This window comes from Nelumbo nucifera, chromosome 5 (genome assembly GCF_055504915.1).
Source record: "Nelumbo nucifera cultivar China Antique chromosome 5, China Antique-T2T, whole genome shotgun sequence".
Classification (NCBI taxonomy): domain Eukaryota; kingdom Viridiplantae; phylum Streptophyta; class Magnoliopsida; order Proteales; family Nelumbonaceae; genus Nelumbo; species Nelumbo nucifera.
This window is the reverse complement of record NC_142653.1, coordinates 20,994,915-21,012,365: the sequence shown is the minus strand read 5'-3', so window position 1 is coordinate 21,012,365 and position 17,451 is coordinate 20,994,915. Positions and strand designations below refer to the sequence as shown.

General features: G+C 37.5%; 1 protein-coding gene and 1 long non-coding RNA gene across 2 annotated transcripts; one reads left to right on the top strand and one right to left on the bottom strand.

The window, feature by feature from the left end:
- Positions 1-118: 118 nt before the first annotated feature.
- Positions 119-2,630, top strand: LOC104595700 (uncharacterized). Its single transcript, XR_734929.3, has 2 exons — positions 119-1,528; positions 2,076-2,630. It is a non-coding gene; the product is annotated as an uncharacterized LOC104595700 (long non-coding RNA).
- A 5,761-nt stretch (positions 2,631-8,391) lies between these two features.
- On the bottom strand, positions 8,392-14,182 carry LOC104595699 (putative receptor-like serine/threonine-protein kinase At4g34500). Its single transcript, XM_010256557.3, has 7 exons — positions 13,219-14,182; positions 12,119-12,223; positions 11,891-12,013; positions 10,538-10,708; positions 10,311-10,440; positions 9,972-10,181; positions 8,392-8,719 (listed from the first exon to the last, which is right to left on the bottom strand). Exons 1-7 carry the CDS (start codon positions 13,818-13,820, stop codon positions 8,597-8,599), a joined length of 1,464 nt encoding a protein of 487 aa, XP_010254859.1. The 5' UTR covers positions 13,821-14,182; the 3' UTR covers positions 8,392-8,596.
- Between the last annotated feature and the right edge of the window lie 3,269 nt (positions 14,183-17,451).

The window sequence follows — 17,451 nt, the reverse complement described above, 5'->3', positions numbered from 1 at the left end:
AAGCCCATAATTTGCATAATTTATTTAATACTAAAGCAGGGTGTTTATAGTCTTTTCATTGGCGACACAAAGTTTCTTCCGAAAAAATAATAGCGTATAAAGTAAGGCAAACATTGGGCTTGACTCAGACGCGACATCAATCAGAAGATAAGCATCAGGAGATTAAGACACGTGTCTTCAATCGGTTCACACAACAAAAAGTAGATAAAGACAGTTGCACAACTGTACACGATTCCTTCTCACCGCCTTAGCCCTCAGGCTCAGATAGCGAAACAGCCTCACGTATGTTGGCGCACATGGACCGTCGATCTTTTACAGCTCACACATCATCATATCCGTCGATTCTATCTAGGGTTCAATAAATAAGGGTGCCCTCTCTCCTTTCTTATCATCCCCCGCCCCCCCCCACCCATCTTGGGTTCTTGCAGATTTCTGCTTTCGTTTCTTCAATTTTTCTTAGATCTACTTCTTCCTTTCCCTCTCTTTCAATTTTTCTCTTCAAATTCTCTTAGATCTGGGCTTGATCTACGTATCGATACTGCTTTTCACCAGTTTTTGCGATTATCTGGTTAGCTAAAATTGTTGATTTGCGAGTCTCCGTTTAATTTCTCCTCCTTGGGTTTTGAGTCTATTCTGCTTGGCGAGATCATTATTTTCGTGCTTTTTGGTCGGTGCTTTCCTGATTTCTTACACCGGATCTGTGTCTCATGCCACTTTAACAACGAATCTCATGACATCGTTGCAAGAATTTCTTTCTTCTTCTTCTTCTCCTTCTTCTCTGTTTTGTTCTTCACTTGGCCTCTGGAGTTCGCGTGCAATATCATATTCGCCGTCGTTCGCCTCGTGGGAGAGATACCCTCTGCGGATCTGGGAAATTGGTTGATTTATTCGAGCCATCGATCGCGATCTGGTGATATTCTTTATTAAATCCATTTTTTGTTTTTTGTTTTTTGTTTTTTTTTCTTGCAGGGTTTTTCTCCGTCTCTATATATGTTGTCGAGCGATGTTATCTCCCTTGAAACGCAGCATGGCTGTAGATCCGGTCGTTACGGTGATAGCGTGGTGGTTGTACAGATCTATTGGCGTTGGAGAAGATTGGCCTTTATTCTAAAAGATCATGAAGGAAAATATGAAGAACATGTCGATCTATCGAGTCTCCTTGTAAATCAAGGTAGATGTGGTCTGATCTGATATATGTTCTGATCTTAAATGGTGGGAGGTTCGATAAGGTGTTGCTGGTTCTCTGTAAAAGATGTAAGAAGGAAAGTGCCCTGTTGTCATCGGACCTTTGCCATGTCAGGTGCGCTTGCATGGCAGGTCAAAAAACCCTAATAAAATTCCATCTTTTTTGGTGTTTTGGGGGGATCGCACGGGGTTTTTGCCCGGGGTCTCTCCAGTTGTGTGCCGTCTCCTGCTCTATTTTTTCGATTGTTGAATTACTTACAGAATCGGCCAATCGCACATCTCAACGACGTTTCACTATCATCAAGAGATCACAGAAGAACTGATACGTCATCCTCGACTCAAGGTAAATGACAGTTCTTAATTTCAAGTTTTTCTATTCATAATTTTTAAGAAAATTACTATAGATATCCATCAAGCTTGTTTTCAAGGCCCCATCATATATGATGAACAAGAAGATGTATCCTACCGATATATTTTCATGTTTTGTCTCCAGTCCTAGCACTTGGTTTCCGCGTTATGAATTGAAGATTATAAATTCTTCAGATACAAGAACATGTATGAATTATCAATCATGTCCCAATCACTGCACATAGTCATTGCATATTAATACGCGGTATTGCACTTCTTGCTCATGCCAAATTTCCGTCCAAAAGCCATCATCATCTTCTCACAGTTTATGATAATCTTAACCAACTTGAATTCTCTATATATTGTAGTTGTGTAAATCTTTGTTGTTTTACGTTGTCAAGTCCATTTTTTGTACCATTGATGTAAGAATCAGTTGTGAAGGGCGTCCCCATGTGGAGACCCTAGTTTCGTTGTGCATCAGAATTTTGGAATGTGGTTGTAGTATTGCGTCAATGCAAAAGAACTGGTTCTATATGTTTCAGCCTTCCTCGTCACGGCGGTTGTCAGAATTGGAGATTGGTGGCTCTGCTGTTGCTCTTACGATTCATTTATTGGATTTGTATCTTTGGTCCACTGAACGCATACTCTGGTTTTTAACTGAAGTCACTCCCCTAAATTGCTGATCGGATGGCGCGTATTACGGGCGGACTAGTTACGGTAGTTAGTCGAGCCCGTCTCTGCTGCTCATGCTCCTGCTACAGCTCTTTCTGATGATGTGTAGTATTGCAGCTGTACATGGCGGCGACGTAGACGTTGTGTCATCGTTGCAAGAATGCTTTCTGCATGCTACTTTGTAGGTAAACCAAGGTGAATTCAAGCCGATAGCCAAACAGCATTAAACTCGGAAATAAATAGGCGTTCTAACGGTTATGGTAATTTCTATTATTCGTCTATTTCAGTTAAAATATAGAAGAGGGTTCAAAGTTGGTATTTAAATTATTCATTTGATAGATGGATTTTACATTGTGGTTTTCTTGTTTGTAATATCATTTTATATTGCACAATTCTGTTATCCATGTTTCATGTATAGTTGTTTCCTTCTTCTTGCCTTTTTAGTTAAATGTTTTGGGAGTATACCAACTCTTATGTATCTATCATCTATGGTGTCTATCCGCCGTCGCCAATATCAGCCATTCGAATTGTTCACGTTGACTTTTTTTCCATAAGTGGAATTATAAATAGTGTAAAACCAGAATCATAACGAACATCCATCGGGGAGGAGTATACAAAACCTTGTTTGTTTACTGCAGTTGTACTGTAGATGCGTCTATTGGCAAGGTTTACCAAATAGTTCTCATTTTAGCCCCCCTTTTCTATCATTGCTATTGCCTTTGATGGATGGTATTTGGCTTAAATTTGGTGCTAATTTTATGCTTTTGTTTGCACATTAAAGATTAACTGTCGGGTATAATTGCTTTTCGAGACCCCCTTTTGATATTTCCTTCTAGTCTTATTTTTCAGTACTTGCGCCTCGACATAAAATGCGACCCCGTTGCGCAGACCTGGCACTTCGGTTGGGTGGGTCGGGTTTGGGTTGGGTCAAGACTCTTCCGGTTGATTTCGGGCCTGGTTATCAAATTCTAGACCCTAACCCTAAACCCTAAATGTTCAGGTTAGGGTTGCGGGTCATCCCAAAAAATAATTGAAAATTACTAAATTAGATCTTAAAATTTCAAATATAAAATAGAAAATACTTGAAACAACAAGCATTTAAGACAAAATAGAAATACTTACCCATGACCCAACCCATTTTTTCTCGTTCGGGTCTGGTCGTTCTCACATTCAGCTAGTTAAAGAGACCCTAACCTTGTTTTTTCGGGGCTGAGTCAACGTTTTGCCAGGTCTACCTTTTGTTACTTGTATTGTTCCCTTGTAGTCGGGATGGTTCTTTTGGCGGCAATGCTGGTCTTCCAATGTCTTTTAACAACTTTTACCCTGTGGGAATTATGGTTCTACAAACCAACACCAATTCATACCGGTTTATCTTCCAACAATTAGATCATAAAGCCTCTAGGTGAACAGTAGATTCGACCGATCTGTTAACTTTTCAAATATGAAATTCAATCGTTTTCTTTCATTCTATGCTGTTTGAGGCCTGGCTATCAATTCCGTGGTTTCTGTTTGGTTGTGGGATTGGGCATCGATCTAATTACCCTTACCTCGACAACCAAAAATATGTAGATGTAGCTTTTCAAGTGCTCTACTGTGTTATTTATGTAATATTTTTATTATTAATTTATCACCTATATATTAGATTCATTGATCGCGTAACGGTCGGTTACTTATTTATCTCTCATCGTCGCCGTTACCTTCTAGTTGGAATTTAACCTTAAAATATGATGATCCTTAAGCTCAAAATTGGTAGAGCGCTCACATTATGTGGGAGGATGGTGGTTCGAATCCACTGGGATCATAGCTTATTCTGGGAGTTTTTCTCTTTCGATATTTTTGTATGTCTGTAGTAATGGTTCCCTACTTACAAGTTTCAACTGTCTATATGAAGTAATTTGTTGGTCGTTTTTTTCGATACTTTAGTTTCGTTTATGTTTTCAATCCACCCTACACTTTTTTTTTAAAACCTATTTTTCTTAAACGGTCTATCCTTGAGAATTGTTCGTTTGCATTGAATGTATGAAATTGAAATAAATTTTGAGAGGATTGTAGTTTACCTAGTTTTGGATGCTGTTTTCGAAATTCGTATTCTGAAAAATGTCAGTTGACCGTTTTAACTTTGGATATAATAAGGTTTGTTTAAATATATAATCAATTTATTGATAACTAATAAAATGATTATGAAATCATTTATAGAGATGAGTAATTATAGTAATTAATTATTAAATATTAAAAAACTACATAATTATATTTTATGGAATTCAGTGAATATTAAAATATTTAAAACAGTTGATTATAATTATTTAATTGAAATGGATTTAATAATAGGAAAATCTATGATGTAGAAAAGACATATGGGAGGATTTTTGAGCAATGGAAGCCCACCCATGAATAATTTAATTAAATTAGTGTTTTCAGCATATTGTTTAACAAGCCAAACTTATTTGGTCGGGTTTGGGTGTTGGTTATTCCAAACTAACCTTTCATACTAAAAATTGACAAAATCAAGTTACACTGGTCAATGTTTTAAATTAACCCACTTTTGCATTTGGGTGCGGTTGTTATTTCAACCATCATTGGTAAATCAGTTAGTCCCATTCCATGTCATATAGTTAAATAAAGAAATCTATATATATAGATATATATATATATATATATATATATATATATATATATTTAAGTATAAATACATATTTTATAATAAATAATGTATAATTATATTTTATATAAATATATATTATTTTATATTTTGAATTTAATTTTAAATTTTTGTTTATAAAAATGTTAAAAATTACCTATAGACACACTAGGACGCATTGATTTTGAAGAGTTATTCAAAATAAAAAAAAAAAAAACCATTACTGACTTGGGGCGCATTGATCTTAAAGAGTTGTTCAAAATAGATAAAAAAAAATGATTATTTCAACCAGATATCAGAGTGCAAAGTTATGGTCTTCAAAATTTTGTATATGCAGTTTTTGGGTTGAATGGATATATATTAAATATGCAGTTTTTTGGTTGAATGGATATACATTAAATATGCAGTTTTGGGGTTGAATGGATATACATTAAATATGCAGTTTTGGGGTTGAATGGATATACAATAAATATGCAGTTTTTGGGTTGAATGGGTCAAGTTGAACTCTTTCAGGTTAGGTGGTTTTTTTGAGGTCAATGTTTTTTTTACTAAAGGGCTGGAATTAAGGCAGGTGATTGTTTGAATAGTTTAACGGTGATAGGTTGAAAATATTGGTATCTGGATGGGTCAATGATAGATTGAAAATATTGGTATTTGTTTGGGTTGGTTTTTAGTTTGGTTGGAGTTTCCTAGTTTTAAAATAAAAAGTAGAAGCAAATATAACAAACTTAAATTCGAATTCAATTCAATTATTAATTGGATGCAAATCTCAAAATTCGAATTTCAATCTGGTTATTAATTGAACGCAAGTAGCAAAATCATAATCTGAAAAGCATGGTTTTCAAAATCATAATCTGAAAAGCATGGTTTTCAAAATCAGAGCGGACTGGATGATTGGACTGGAAAAACTGGTGACCAGTTTTGTTTTTTTCCAAAACTGTTGATTTTGGTTAGCAAATTGCTGAACCAGTCGGTTAATTATTAAATTTTTTTATTTTTTTTTGTTAGAACAGGTTGATCATTTGGGTTGAACGGTCGAATTGTTCGAATCGATAACCAGACCCCTGACCGATTCGGTTTTAAAAACCATGGAAGAAAGATAGACTTCTTAATTACAGTTTCAACTCTCAAGCCTACAGATGTGAATGTTGGATGCAGAATTTGAGCCAAAGTTAAAGCTTTTATGTCCAATTATTGTGAAACCACATCTGGCTATACACTATACAGCTCCCAAGTGTCTCCAAAGTTTTTGGTATTGTTGACAAGATCTATACTAAACCATTTTCTTAAATTACTGCCTTAATGCAATTGTTGTTTTCTGTAAGGTTTCAAGTTTCATGACTACATTTGCAGTAATAATAGATATCCTGCCTTTGGTTTCTTTGCCAATTGTCTGCAATAGTCATTATACCTTTATCTTGAGAAGTTGGAGTTATTTGAGCTTCAGATGTGGTATTATATTATACGTTTTCTGCAAGCCCTTTCAATGAAATTATTCTGGGTTTTAGAAATTAAACCCTCTTTCAGTGAAGCGATTCAGAGTTTCAGAACTAAAAACCTCGAGATGGGTACTTTCAGAAATGGGTCTATTGTTAAGCGCAGTTCGGTGACCCAAATGAGCACCTTTTCTGACCTGAAGATACTCCCTGTCCTCTTCTCAATTTTCCTCCCCTTATGCTTTCACTTTCTTGGCTGACTAAATAATTAACACAGATGAGCACACCATACCATGCATTCCAGTCCAACACCCTTTTCTATCCAAATGCTTTGGGCGTGTTAACAGTTAGCACCCACTAAATGTTAATACTGTTGAACCCACCAACTTGTGCAGGCAACACTCAATTTATCAAATCTACAAATACCTCGTAGCTCCTGGGGCTGGAGCAAGTCATCAGTTTTCCAAGTAATAACATGAGAAAATTGCCTCTGAGACGTCTTTACTAAGACGTATTTCTCTAGCTGCGTATATTTTTGGAATGTATTGTCAGATTGGGTGAGTTCAATTGTTGGTTTGGTGATAGAACCATCACTGATGTAGGCATATTTGATCGGTTCATCGGATCTTGACACGTGGCATTGGTCAAGAGTATGACAGTTTCTTAAGGGCATTCAGGTAATTCCCACCCTTAGCGATTGTAGAGTATTTAATGCAGGTGCATGTCCTGGGTGCATCTGCTCCCGAGCCACTAACATGGGGTTATGGTCGGCCAACGCCTTTTTAAACCCTCTTACATGATCGTGATATATGGGACAGTTATACATTGTGCATTATTCTCCACATGGTCAACTCCTATTACAAAAGAGGCACAGCTAGAGGTATACACACATACTTGAGCTATCACTTACACTCTTGTGGTGACTTTTACTTCCTTTGAACTCTCGGTTAACTTGACCGTTAGAATTCTCACCCCTGAGAATACTAACGTTTTTTTATTCTTAGCAGGTGAGACCCACAGCGAACTGAAATTATCATCTTTTCTTTACCCTAGTTAAGCTCACTCTCTCTATTCTTCCTCTCTTGTTCTCAGCTATCTATCGACAACCATGACCTGACTTCACAAACACATTAGAGAGAAGACGGACTTCGGAGGAAAATCTAAGTGGTGTTCAAAAAACTAGGTGTGTTCACGGTCTAATTCAGTGCAGTTTGGAGAAGATTTTATACCGAACCAGTAAATTACGGTTTGAGAAATTTTTAAGTCGAACCAAACCATTTTGGTATGGAAATCAAACCATACCAAACCGTTTGGTGCAGTTTCTAATATGGTCTGGGAATCTTGGACCATTTTATGACTTTTTTAGGTTTAACCCAATTAGAAAGCCCAAATAACTCCCCTAAAAATTAAAACTTAAAACATTTATTTATTATTTTATTATAAAATAAAGAATTCACTATATATTTATAATTTTATACATTCCATTCAGATATATTATATATAATTTCAATTTACGATTTATGATTTAATTCAATTTATAAAATTCAATAAACTATCCTAAACCGAATATAAACCGAAACAAACTACAAATTCAATTTGATTTTTGCGGTTTGAACCATATATGAACACCCCTACAAATGGAGGTAGAAATGATAATTTACAAAAACCGCCAATCTGATATTGGCTATTAGGATTCGATCCAATAGGGGTGATTTGACTTCAATCCAATTTTGAAAAAAAATCCTATTATTTGTGATACGATCCGATTAAAAATCCTGGCAGGGGTATCTGAATCTGGTAAATCGTATCGGATTCGATTTCGGATTGGATCGTGACCCGTTCAGTTTGCATCATCCCTACTCTTAAGCAACTGGAAACAATCCTAGTCCAAACTCAGTCACAGGTGAGGATTTTTTGGCTTTTTTTTCTCATGAATATAATAAAGCTTTTAGAACCCTAGGCATTTGCAAATCTGGAAATTGTGGTGACGTTTTGACTATGGGTTTCACCCTCTTGACACTGTACAGAACAATGAATTGTCCTCTCATTCAAAAAAAGATGAATTGCTTTCTCTTAGCAAAACCAAGGTGCTACTCAAAAAAAAAAAAAAAAGGCAAAACCAAGGTGAATGCCACATATTATATAGAACAGAAATGTATTTACAGGGAATGCTGTTGATAAATAAACTCAAGAATAATTGAAGTGACTAATGAGTGAAAAGAATTTATTTTATAATTTAATGGCAATTTTTACAAACTACAAAATTATTTCACCTTTTCCTATACTGTTGTGTACTTCCCAAACGGACAACTCATCTTCACCTTGACCTCTCAACATCACCTCCCCCTGCAGCTTTGGATGGAAACGAGAACGGTGCTCTATCAGTGACAGTAGGGCCTGGTCGGGGAGGAAGGGGGGCTTCACGGGCTGCCCGGTGCTCCTACAGAATATGAAACAAACACATCTAAGTACCAGCCAATAATAACTCATGGATATTAACAATTTCAGAGTACACATGCTTGTTGAAAATTGACCCCAAGGAAGTTAATAGAGAATCAAACACTTGCAATCTTAAGATGAATAAAAAACATGGAATAGATGGAGTTAAAGAATGCAAGCATTAATCATGTTTTTAGAAATCCTCCACCAGTAATTTCTACCAGCAAGTACTTCGATGACATGCAGATGCAATATGGAACTTTGAATTTATCGTAAAATTCAAATGTTGTTTCCATGTGAGACATACAGCTGGGTTCTGTCAAGCAAAATAATGTTTGGGCCCAATTCAATCAATTTTCTAGCTCAAAAACAAACTATAGACATATTTGCCAAATGATAGTATGGGCTTCTTTTGGTAGCACTGCCTGGATATGTCCACAAGCAGGTTTGATTAATGTTTGGGCCCATTTCAATCAATTTTCTAGCTCAAAAACAAACCATAGATATATTGGCCATATGATAATATGGGCTTCTTTTGGTAGCACTGCCTGGATATGTTGAACCAAGTAGAAAGGATCAATGCGAAATGAAAGTTTCGGAGCCACTGATAACAACTCAAGTTGCTGAACTGAATGACCTATTGCTTTGTCATTTAGTGGATAAATTAATTAAATAATAAACTATCAAAAGGTATGGTTATCTACCCAACTACTTCATCAATCAAGGAGTTCACAACCACATTGAAAACTTCTTCACTAGGAGACAAAGCAATAAGCATTTTAGTTCAGCCACTTCATATGTTATCAAACAGTTTCCTTAGTACCCAATTAAGCCTACACAGTAGAGAACTTCATTCAAATTTACTAATACTATGTTAACCCTATTAGCTAGCTTTTGAAGAGCTCTTCAAGAATTTCCTTGTCAAATAAAGTTCCTAAACAAGTTCTCTCGTGTTGACCATTGATATAAGAGAAACAAATGCCAACATCTATAAAACCCTATGAAGAGTTTTATTTGCATCCAAGAACTACTAATAGGTGCCAAAAAAAGTCCAAATCTATTGGTCACACTCTGATGGTGCAACCACTCTTGATAGATAAACAATTATGAAGTCCCTAAGAGTATTTAGATTAGTAGTTGGAAATTATGAAATATTGTAAGATATAGCCATTAACAAAATCATTTGTAGCACATTTTGCACCTCTTGAAGCAACACAAAATTGTAGAAGAATAATTGGGATAATTGGGCTTACAGCACGGAAGGGAAACTCATCTGCTTCCAGCATGTGTACAACTTGCCCCATTTTTGGCCGCTTGTTAGCATCTAGATCAATGCAACGAAGACAAACCAACATTACCCTCTTCAATGCTCTTGGTGAGGGCTGAGCATCAATCAGAGGGTCTACCACTTCTTCTGCGCAATGACTTGCTACCTTCCCTTTAAACCACTCAACCAAGTTCACCTGCCAATGCAATTCGGATGCATGCAAATTTAGGTGACATATCTCATGAGCACAACAGATAAAAGAAAAAGGAATCTTCCAAAAAAAAAACAGATAAAAGAAAAAGGAAAAGGAAAAAGCTTTGATTACCTCTCCCGATGGTCTAGAATAATCAACTGGGCTCCTCCCTGAGATTATTTCCATAAGTAGTATACCAAAACTGTACACATCACTGCTCTCACTAAGCATACCCGTGCTTGCATACTCAGGAGATACATATCTGCATCAAAGAAGTGCCAATACATATTATTATTAGCACCCACCAAAATAACTAGTAATAAATAAAAGAATCATCTTGGATTCAAGAAAGAACAAACCCAAATGTCCCCATTACTCGTGTGGTTACATAGCTTGCTTCTGAACCTAAGAGCTTTGCCAGTCCAAAATCTGAGACTTTTGGGTTCCATTTCTTATCCAGAAGAATGTTACTGGATTTGATATCACGGTGCACAACTTTTGGTTCTAGTCCTTCGTGCAAATAAGCTAAACTGTAAGAAAACACATAAGAAAGATTAAAGAGTAGAAGAGGCCCCACTGGTGACAAAAGAATATATAAAAAATAAAAGAAACAGCCAACAGAACCAAACCTGATATCCTGCCCACTACTCTCCACCCGCCTTGAATTGCAGCCACACATCGCCATCTTGTATTGTGAGATATGCGGCTGCAATGTACTGTGGGCAGGCGCGGGTAGAGAAAGTGAGTAGAAAATCTGGTTGGAACTGGGGAGACAAAACTGAGAAAAATGTGACGGATATTAGAATAAAGATTTGTGCAGTCTATTGTATTGTAAGTTCCACAAGCATGTAACTGAACAAAAACTTTAATGTCATTATATGATAAATGTCATGCAATATTAGATTAACACAAGTAATTGGGTTCAAAAGTAATATAGTAAAAATAATTTGCAAACTTAAAGCAGTACAACAAAAATTTGCATCATAAAATTGATTCCCCATCAAAAGCCTTCAGTGAGAAGACTCCACGACTTTCAGTTTTTTCAATGTAATCTCAGTCAATTGCCGGTACAAGTAGGGCTGCTAATGGATTAGATAATAATTTGGATCCGATCCAAATAAAACCAAACATATATCTTAATGAGAAGATTCACCGAAAACCTCAGTTCAATATGATTAAGCAAATCTAATTAACAAAAGTTCAATCAGTAAAACTAGCTTGAGCAAATATGCAACTTGATTGAATGTGGATATGTTTGTTGAGTTTTAGTTGAGTTTTAAAAGGTTAAAAGATCCAAGTCTGATTTTAGTCAAATCCATAAAATGTAAATATGCAACTTGATTGAGTCGAGAATTTGCAATATGGGATCTGTTTGAATGTGGATATGTTTGTTGCAACTTGCATTCAAAAACATGCTGACCATGAACACCCAAAATGGATTTATAAACAGACACAAAAAAACTAAACACATTAATCCACACTATTATCTCTTAAGAAGAATTTGATACAATATGGAAAAATGTCCTGCGACTAACAGTTCACAAAATGACCAGATTTTCACGCTAGAAGTTTCTAAATTATGCTTAAATAGGTCAATCAAATTAACAAATAAGCCTTATTAATCAATGCATTTAAAATTAAAAGTATTTCTTTTAGTGATTGTAAAAAAGAAAGAAAGATGAAGAAACTGATAATAATATAGAATATCACACCCTTTTGCTGTTCCTATGGCAATTTTCATGCGAATATCCCATGTCAAAGGACTAACTGGCCCAACATCACCATGCAACCATTGCTCCAAATTGCCATTATCTACATACTCGTATACAAGCATCCTGAAAAACCAGTACAAGCATCTTAGGAAAATAAAAATAAGGAATCCTTGTTCACTTCCATCTAGAGAAAATGATAGCATCCCAAATTTCTCACATAGGAAATACCTCTGAGGACCATCTGCACAATATCCAACAAGTCCTACAAGATTTTTATGCCTTACTTTCCCAATGGCTTCAACTTCAACCTTGAACTCCTTCTCTGCCTGACCCCTACAAGTAAGATGATCACATATAGTTAATTCTCACCCATAAATTACTGCAGTAGATATAGAAGTAAAAAATAAGCAATACATGCAAGTTTAAAGCTGAAAAGAAAAAGGAAAAGAAAAAACTACAGTATAAGTTATTGTTCTACTTCTATATTACAATTCATGAAGAACAATTTCGTTCTTCCATGTTCTTTGTAATTTTTTTTTTGATGAATCATGTTCTTTGTAAAATTACATCCTGCGTTCTTTATTTCTGGAAAACCTTTAAGAACTGATACCACACTAAAAGCCCAAGTAAGGTATTATCTCAATCATGGAAACTAAGCAATATCCCCAAGTCTTCAACATCTAATGAGAACAAAACTCAAAAGCCTCCCCAAAATCTACCAGAGGAATTTTCTGTAAACTTTTAAAAATTTAGAAGAAACAAACCGTTTCAGATGCCTAGGAAGATTATTAATATGTTAAAAAAGCAATACCGATCAATCACCTTTGAAGGGGGAGCATATGGGTATCCATATAGACCAACTATGAGGTAACAAAAGAAAAAGGTTCTACCTTTAAATAATTAGTTACTGAGTTCAGAGTGTAGTAACTTGTCTGGTTACAGTCTTTCTTTAAGCATACAACCAGAAAAAGTAAAAGAAACAGCCCAGTCTTTAAGTCTTCTAATTTGCGCCAGTACGATTAATTTCCAGAATTACGCTGGCCTTTTTCTCGAGACCTTCGAAATGAGTCGGCACACACTCTGTCATTAACAACATGGTCAAGATCAAACATGTCCCGGCGGCCTCCGTCACAAACGGGAGCCAAACGACATAGAGACGATAATCTCGACTTATAATTTTTAGTACGACTTGAAGAAATTTTTTTACAAGGAAGTAATAAAAAACATATATGAAAGAAATGCAAATAATAAAAAAATGCACCGCTCCCAACAGAAGAAAAAAATATTAGATTTCTTTTTTTTTAATAATATTATTTTGTCATACTCACTTGTTATTGAAAAGGTTCTTCACTGCAACTATTGAACTGTCAGGCAAAACCCCTCTGAAAACGACTCCGTAACCGCCTTCTCCGATGACATTGTCGCTGGAGAACCCACCGGTGGCGATTTCCAGCTCTTTCAAAGCATACCACCGGCCCCACCCGATATTCGAATTCTCGGCCGAAACACCCGACGACGAACTCTGGCTCCCACCAGATGCGTTGCTCTCTGTGCTCCGACTTCTGGCATTAATCGCCTTGTTAGAGTCCACTTTGACAGATTGTTTCTCCTCTTTCCCCTCCCTATCTGTGTCGCCGATCTTGTCGTCCTCACTCGGATCCGAAACTTTAATATCTATGATCTCCTTAGAGACCATCGAAGTTAAACCTACTGTTTGCTTTGCACGCTTTCGTCGCTTCCTGGAGTTTCGACATCGACGGACGGAGAGAAGTATCACAAGAATGACGGCGATGACACACACGACGCAGATTCCGATAACGATGTACAGCTTTAGGCCGAAAATTGGCGTCTTCGCCATGAGCTTAGGAGATGGAGATGTATCTGAGCTATGGTGATCTTCGGCAGTGTGTTTTCCGGAAGCCACCATCATCTGCAGGGAGATGAGAACGGTAAGGACTGATCCCCACCAACGAGAAAAGACACCATGAATCTCCACCGCATTTCAAAGAAAAAGAGAGAGGAATCAAGTATCCGTTGGAAAGACGTTTGAGTGCATCAGCTAAAGAGAAGCCCTAAAAAGTCTATGGATGAATGCTCGGAAAGCGACGCGTTGGAATTCTGAGTTGAGAGAGAGGGAGGGAGAGGGAAAGAAGGAGACGCAGTGAGCGTCGCAGTGAAGACTCACTGAGGAGGGGGTTATGTGCTTCTTTGCCTACTGGGCAAATGAGAGAGAGTAGCAACGCAACGCCAGTGCGTTCTCAACGGGTAGTCGGGTACCAGGTAAAAGGCGGAAAGGGAGCCAAAAGAAGGGCCCATCAGTTTTATGGGCCTTGGCTCCAGCAAATATTTACGGTTTGTACCACCCCGACTGACGCCCAGTTAGAGAAAGGTGAACTGACCAAAATAACCCTAGAAACGATGTTTGACGGAGGTTAGTTGGTTGAGAATTAGGGAGCTGGGTCATAACAAATAAAATAAATGAATAGGGATATAAATGGAATTAAAAAGACAAGTAATGGTATAGCCTATAGGTGTTGACAGTTGACACTGATTGTTTGCTTAAAATAGGTGATTAACTGATTACATTAGTTAATGGGCTGGGCTGGGCTGGGTCATCTTTTGACAGCAACAGCACATTATTAATTGTCCATCCCCCTCAATGTGAACTGTATACACTATACACATTTGATTTGTCATTTTGTCCGGTTTCACTGCGCACTGCCATTCGAACGGATTCTGACTTTGTAGGATGGTGGGGAAGGCACTCGTGCACCGTAGGAAAATGTAACCGGACGGGCATAGGGGCACAGGGGGAAGCAGGGAGCCGGTATGGACAAGAGAGATTGTCTTATCATCACCTGACACCTGTGGGTCTTTTACTCGATGGATGGCTTGGATTTGCTTACTTTGACTTTTTTTTACCCTTATGTGTAGTCAGTATGGATGGTAATTCATTTAATGAGGGGGTCTCTCATGTGAGGAGGAGCGCATTTATAAATGTTGGAAATTTGGAATAGTATGAAATAGAAATCTCTATCTATATAAATATATTAACCTGATAGGTAAGAAGAACGAGGAGGGAAATGGAATCTAATACTATTTTTTTTTGTCTTTTTTTATAAAAATTACAAGAATATTATTTTCTATCAATTCTTTCTTTTGCATTTTTTTTTAATTATAAGAATGTTACTCTCTCCTATCGATTTTCTCTTTTTTTTTTTCAAATTACAAGAATGTCATTCTCTCTCTTACCGATTTCTCTCTTTCTCTTTTTTTTTATAAATTACAAGAATGCCACTCTCTCTCTCTCTCTCTAATTGAGGGAGATCTCAGCTCGGCATCTCAATTGTTAGGGGACCTACAATCAAAGGCAGTCAAACTCGAGCTATGTCGAGCTCGAACTTTTGAGCTCAAGCTCAAGTTTCTAATTTGAATTGAGCTCAAACTAGACGATACCTCGACCATTGAGAGAGACCTCAACTTGGCACCTTGGTCACTGAGGGAGACCTCAACTCGGTACCTTATCAACTAAGAGAGACCTTAACTTGACACCTCGTCTACTAGAAAAATCTCAGCTCGATACTTCAGCAAGTGAGAGAGACCTCGGTTTAACACCTCAGCAATTAAGGGAGACCTCGAACAAAACTTCGATTGCACTTGAGACCTGCAATCAAAGGTTCGAATTTCCAATTTTTTTATTTGAACCAAGCTCAAACTCAAATATCTAATTCGAATCGAACTCGAACCTAATAGTTTATGAGCGAGCCCATGCAATAGAAGACCCTCCACTAATTAATAATAAAATAAATGGAAACGAGATTCAAATGATATTTTAAAAACTAACGAAGATTATTAATTGCTGTCGCTATATGTCCCCATTCGGTAAGTAAACATTTACAGGTCACTTTGGTAGCTGTCACCAATAAATCAAACTGCAGGCCGCTTCCTTCTGAGTTCGGATCTCCTACCCACACATTCTTCTCTCGTCCATACCAACTAAACACAGCAGACGTAAATTGGGAATATCTCCTTCTCATTCCCAATTTGCGAAATACCCAATACAGGGAATTAGAGTTGCTAGCTTCCCGTGTGCGAGCTTCCAATACTGTTAGTTTTGGAACATGGGCTCAGTTTCAAGTGGCCTCTAGTATTGGGTCAGCTGGGGCCCGGACACAATCATCCTATCCTGGGGCCCGAGTTTTTTTTTGAAGGCAATGAAATTGGGTGAAACGGCACCCCACTTATAAAGAGACCGGATCTGCTCCTCACAGACCAGAAAGGTGAAACGTCAAATTTGTCTGAAAGAAGTGTATCAAAAGTAACAACTTTTTATTTGGCTCTAGATATGCCGTCAACCATCTGTAAACTGTGATGACGAAGTTTTCTCCTGTTGTTGATTTTGATTCCATCGTACGGAGGAGGGAGGTTAGATAGGATGGTCCCCACTTTGTGTTAGGTACAGAATAGAAACCCTTTGAGCTTTGACCGTCTTAATTACGCATTAAATACAATTAAATTAAAATAATTAATACACATCACTAAGATCTAAGATCCTACTAGCTAGTTTCTGGTTCCTAGCCTTAATTACTTGCTTATCTCATCGGTGGATGGTACAATAGTGGACTAACTCTTGACTATCAAGCAGATGAATCTGGTCCAATCGCGACAAATTAGAGGATGGTCGACTTGGTTCAATCCGGTCCTACCAAAAGCAAATCATATCAAACCGAACCGGGTTTCTTAGGCCATTTATCTGCTTGGTATAGTAATCTAACTTCATTTTCAGCCATTAAGGAACCCCCCCAACTTCCAAAACAATAAAATTTTCCGTTCAGCCATTTCATCCGTTTGCCAAACGGCCCCACAGTGGCAGAGGTCCATTAACCCATTTAAAATTAAGTTGGTAGGGTATTCTAGAGATGAGACTCGGTGGGCGGTTTGGTCATAACACATGCAGATAGCAGCCAGAGGCCATCTCTAGGTGTCTTCTAGTGAAGGGAACTAGCATGAGTTCCAGCGTGCCCCTGAAGGTGCTTTCATTTCCATTGTTCCAGCCTGCCGGATCTGCGGCGTGGGCCATTGATTTGGGTTCGGACTTGCTACCCACGACCACGAGACATGGTGGTGGCGCTTTCTGAGTACGTATGTGGGAACAACTTGTGGGTAGATCCGAGTGCACTGATTTAACATTACATCCATGGGTTTTACACTTTGCATAAACCGACGCCTCTGCTGTGGGGAGAAAATGCATGAAAAACAAAGTTAACTAATTACTTTCAATATGTTCACGTCACTAATTATCAACCAAAGACGAAATTAAACTATGGGCCAACTTAGCCCACGATGGATGGGGCCCTATTTTATTTGAATGGCCAGACCAGCTAGCTTCCAATCTGAGAAGCATCACTGTTGAATAAACCTCTCATAGAGGATCAGTTAAAACTTTTTTTTTTTGGGTAAGAATAAGAAGGATTAGTTATTACATGGGCCAGACAGTATTCTACACCATTTCTAATTGGCGTTAATCAGGGCCCAAGTAATTATAAACTCAGATGCTGCCA

Coding starts and splice junctions, on each gene's coding strand:
- LOC104595699 (XM_010256557.3), bottom strand. CDS start 13,820: ATGATGGTGGCTTCCGGAAAACACACTGCCGAAGATCACCATAGCTCA. Junction 12,224..13,218: donor AAGAACCTTTTCAATAACAA/GTGAGTATGACA, acceptor TCTTACTTGTAG/GGGTCAGGCAGAGAAGGAGT. Junction 12,014..12,118: donor TGTGCAGATGGTCCTCAGAG/GTATTTCCTATG, acceptor CTGGTTTTTCAG/GATGCTTGTATACGAGTATG.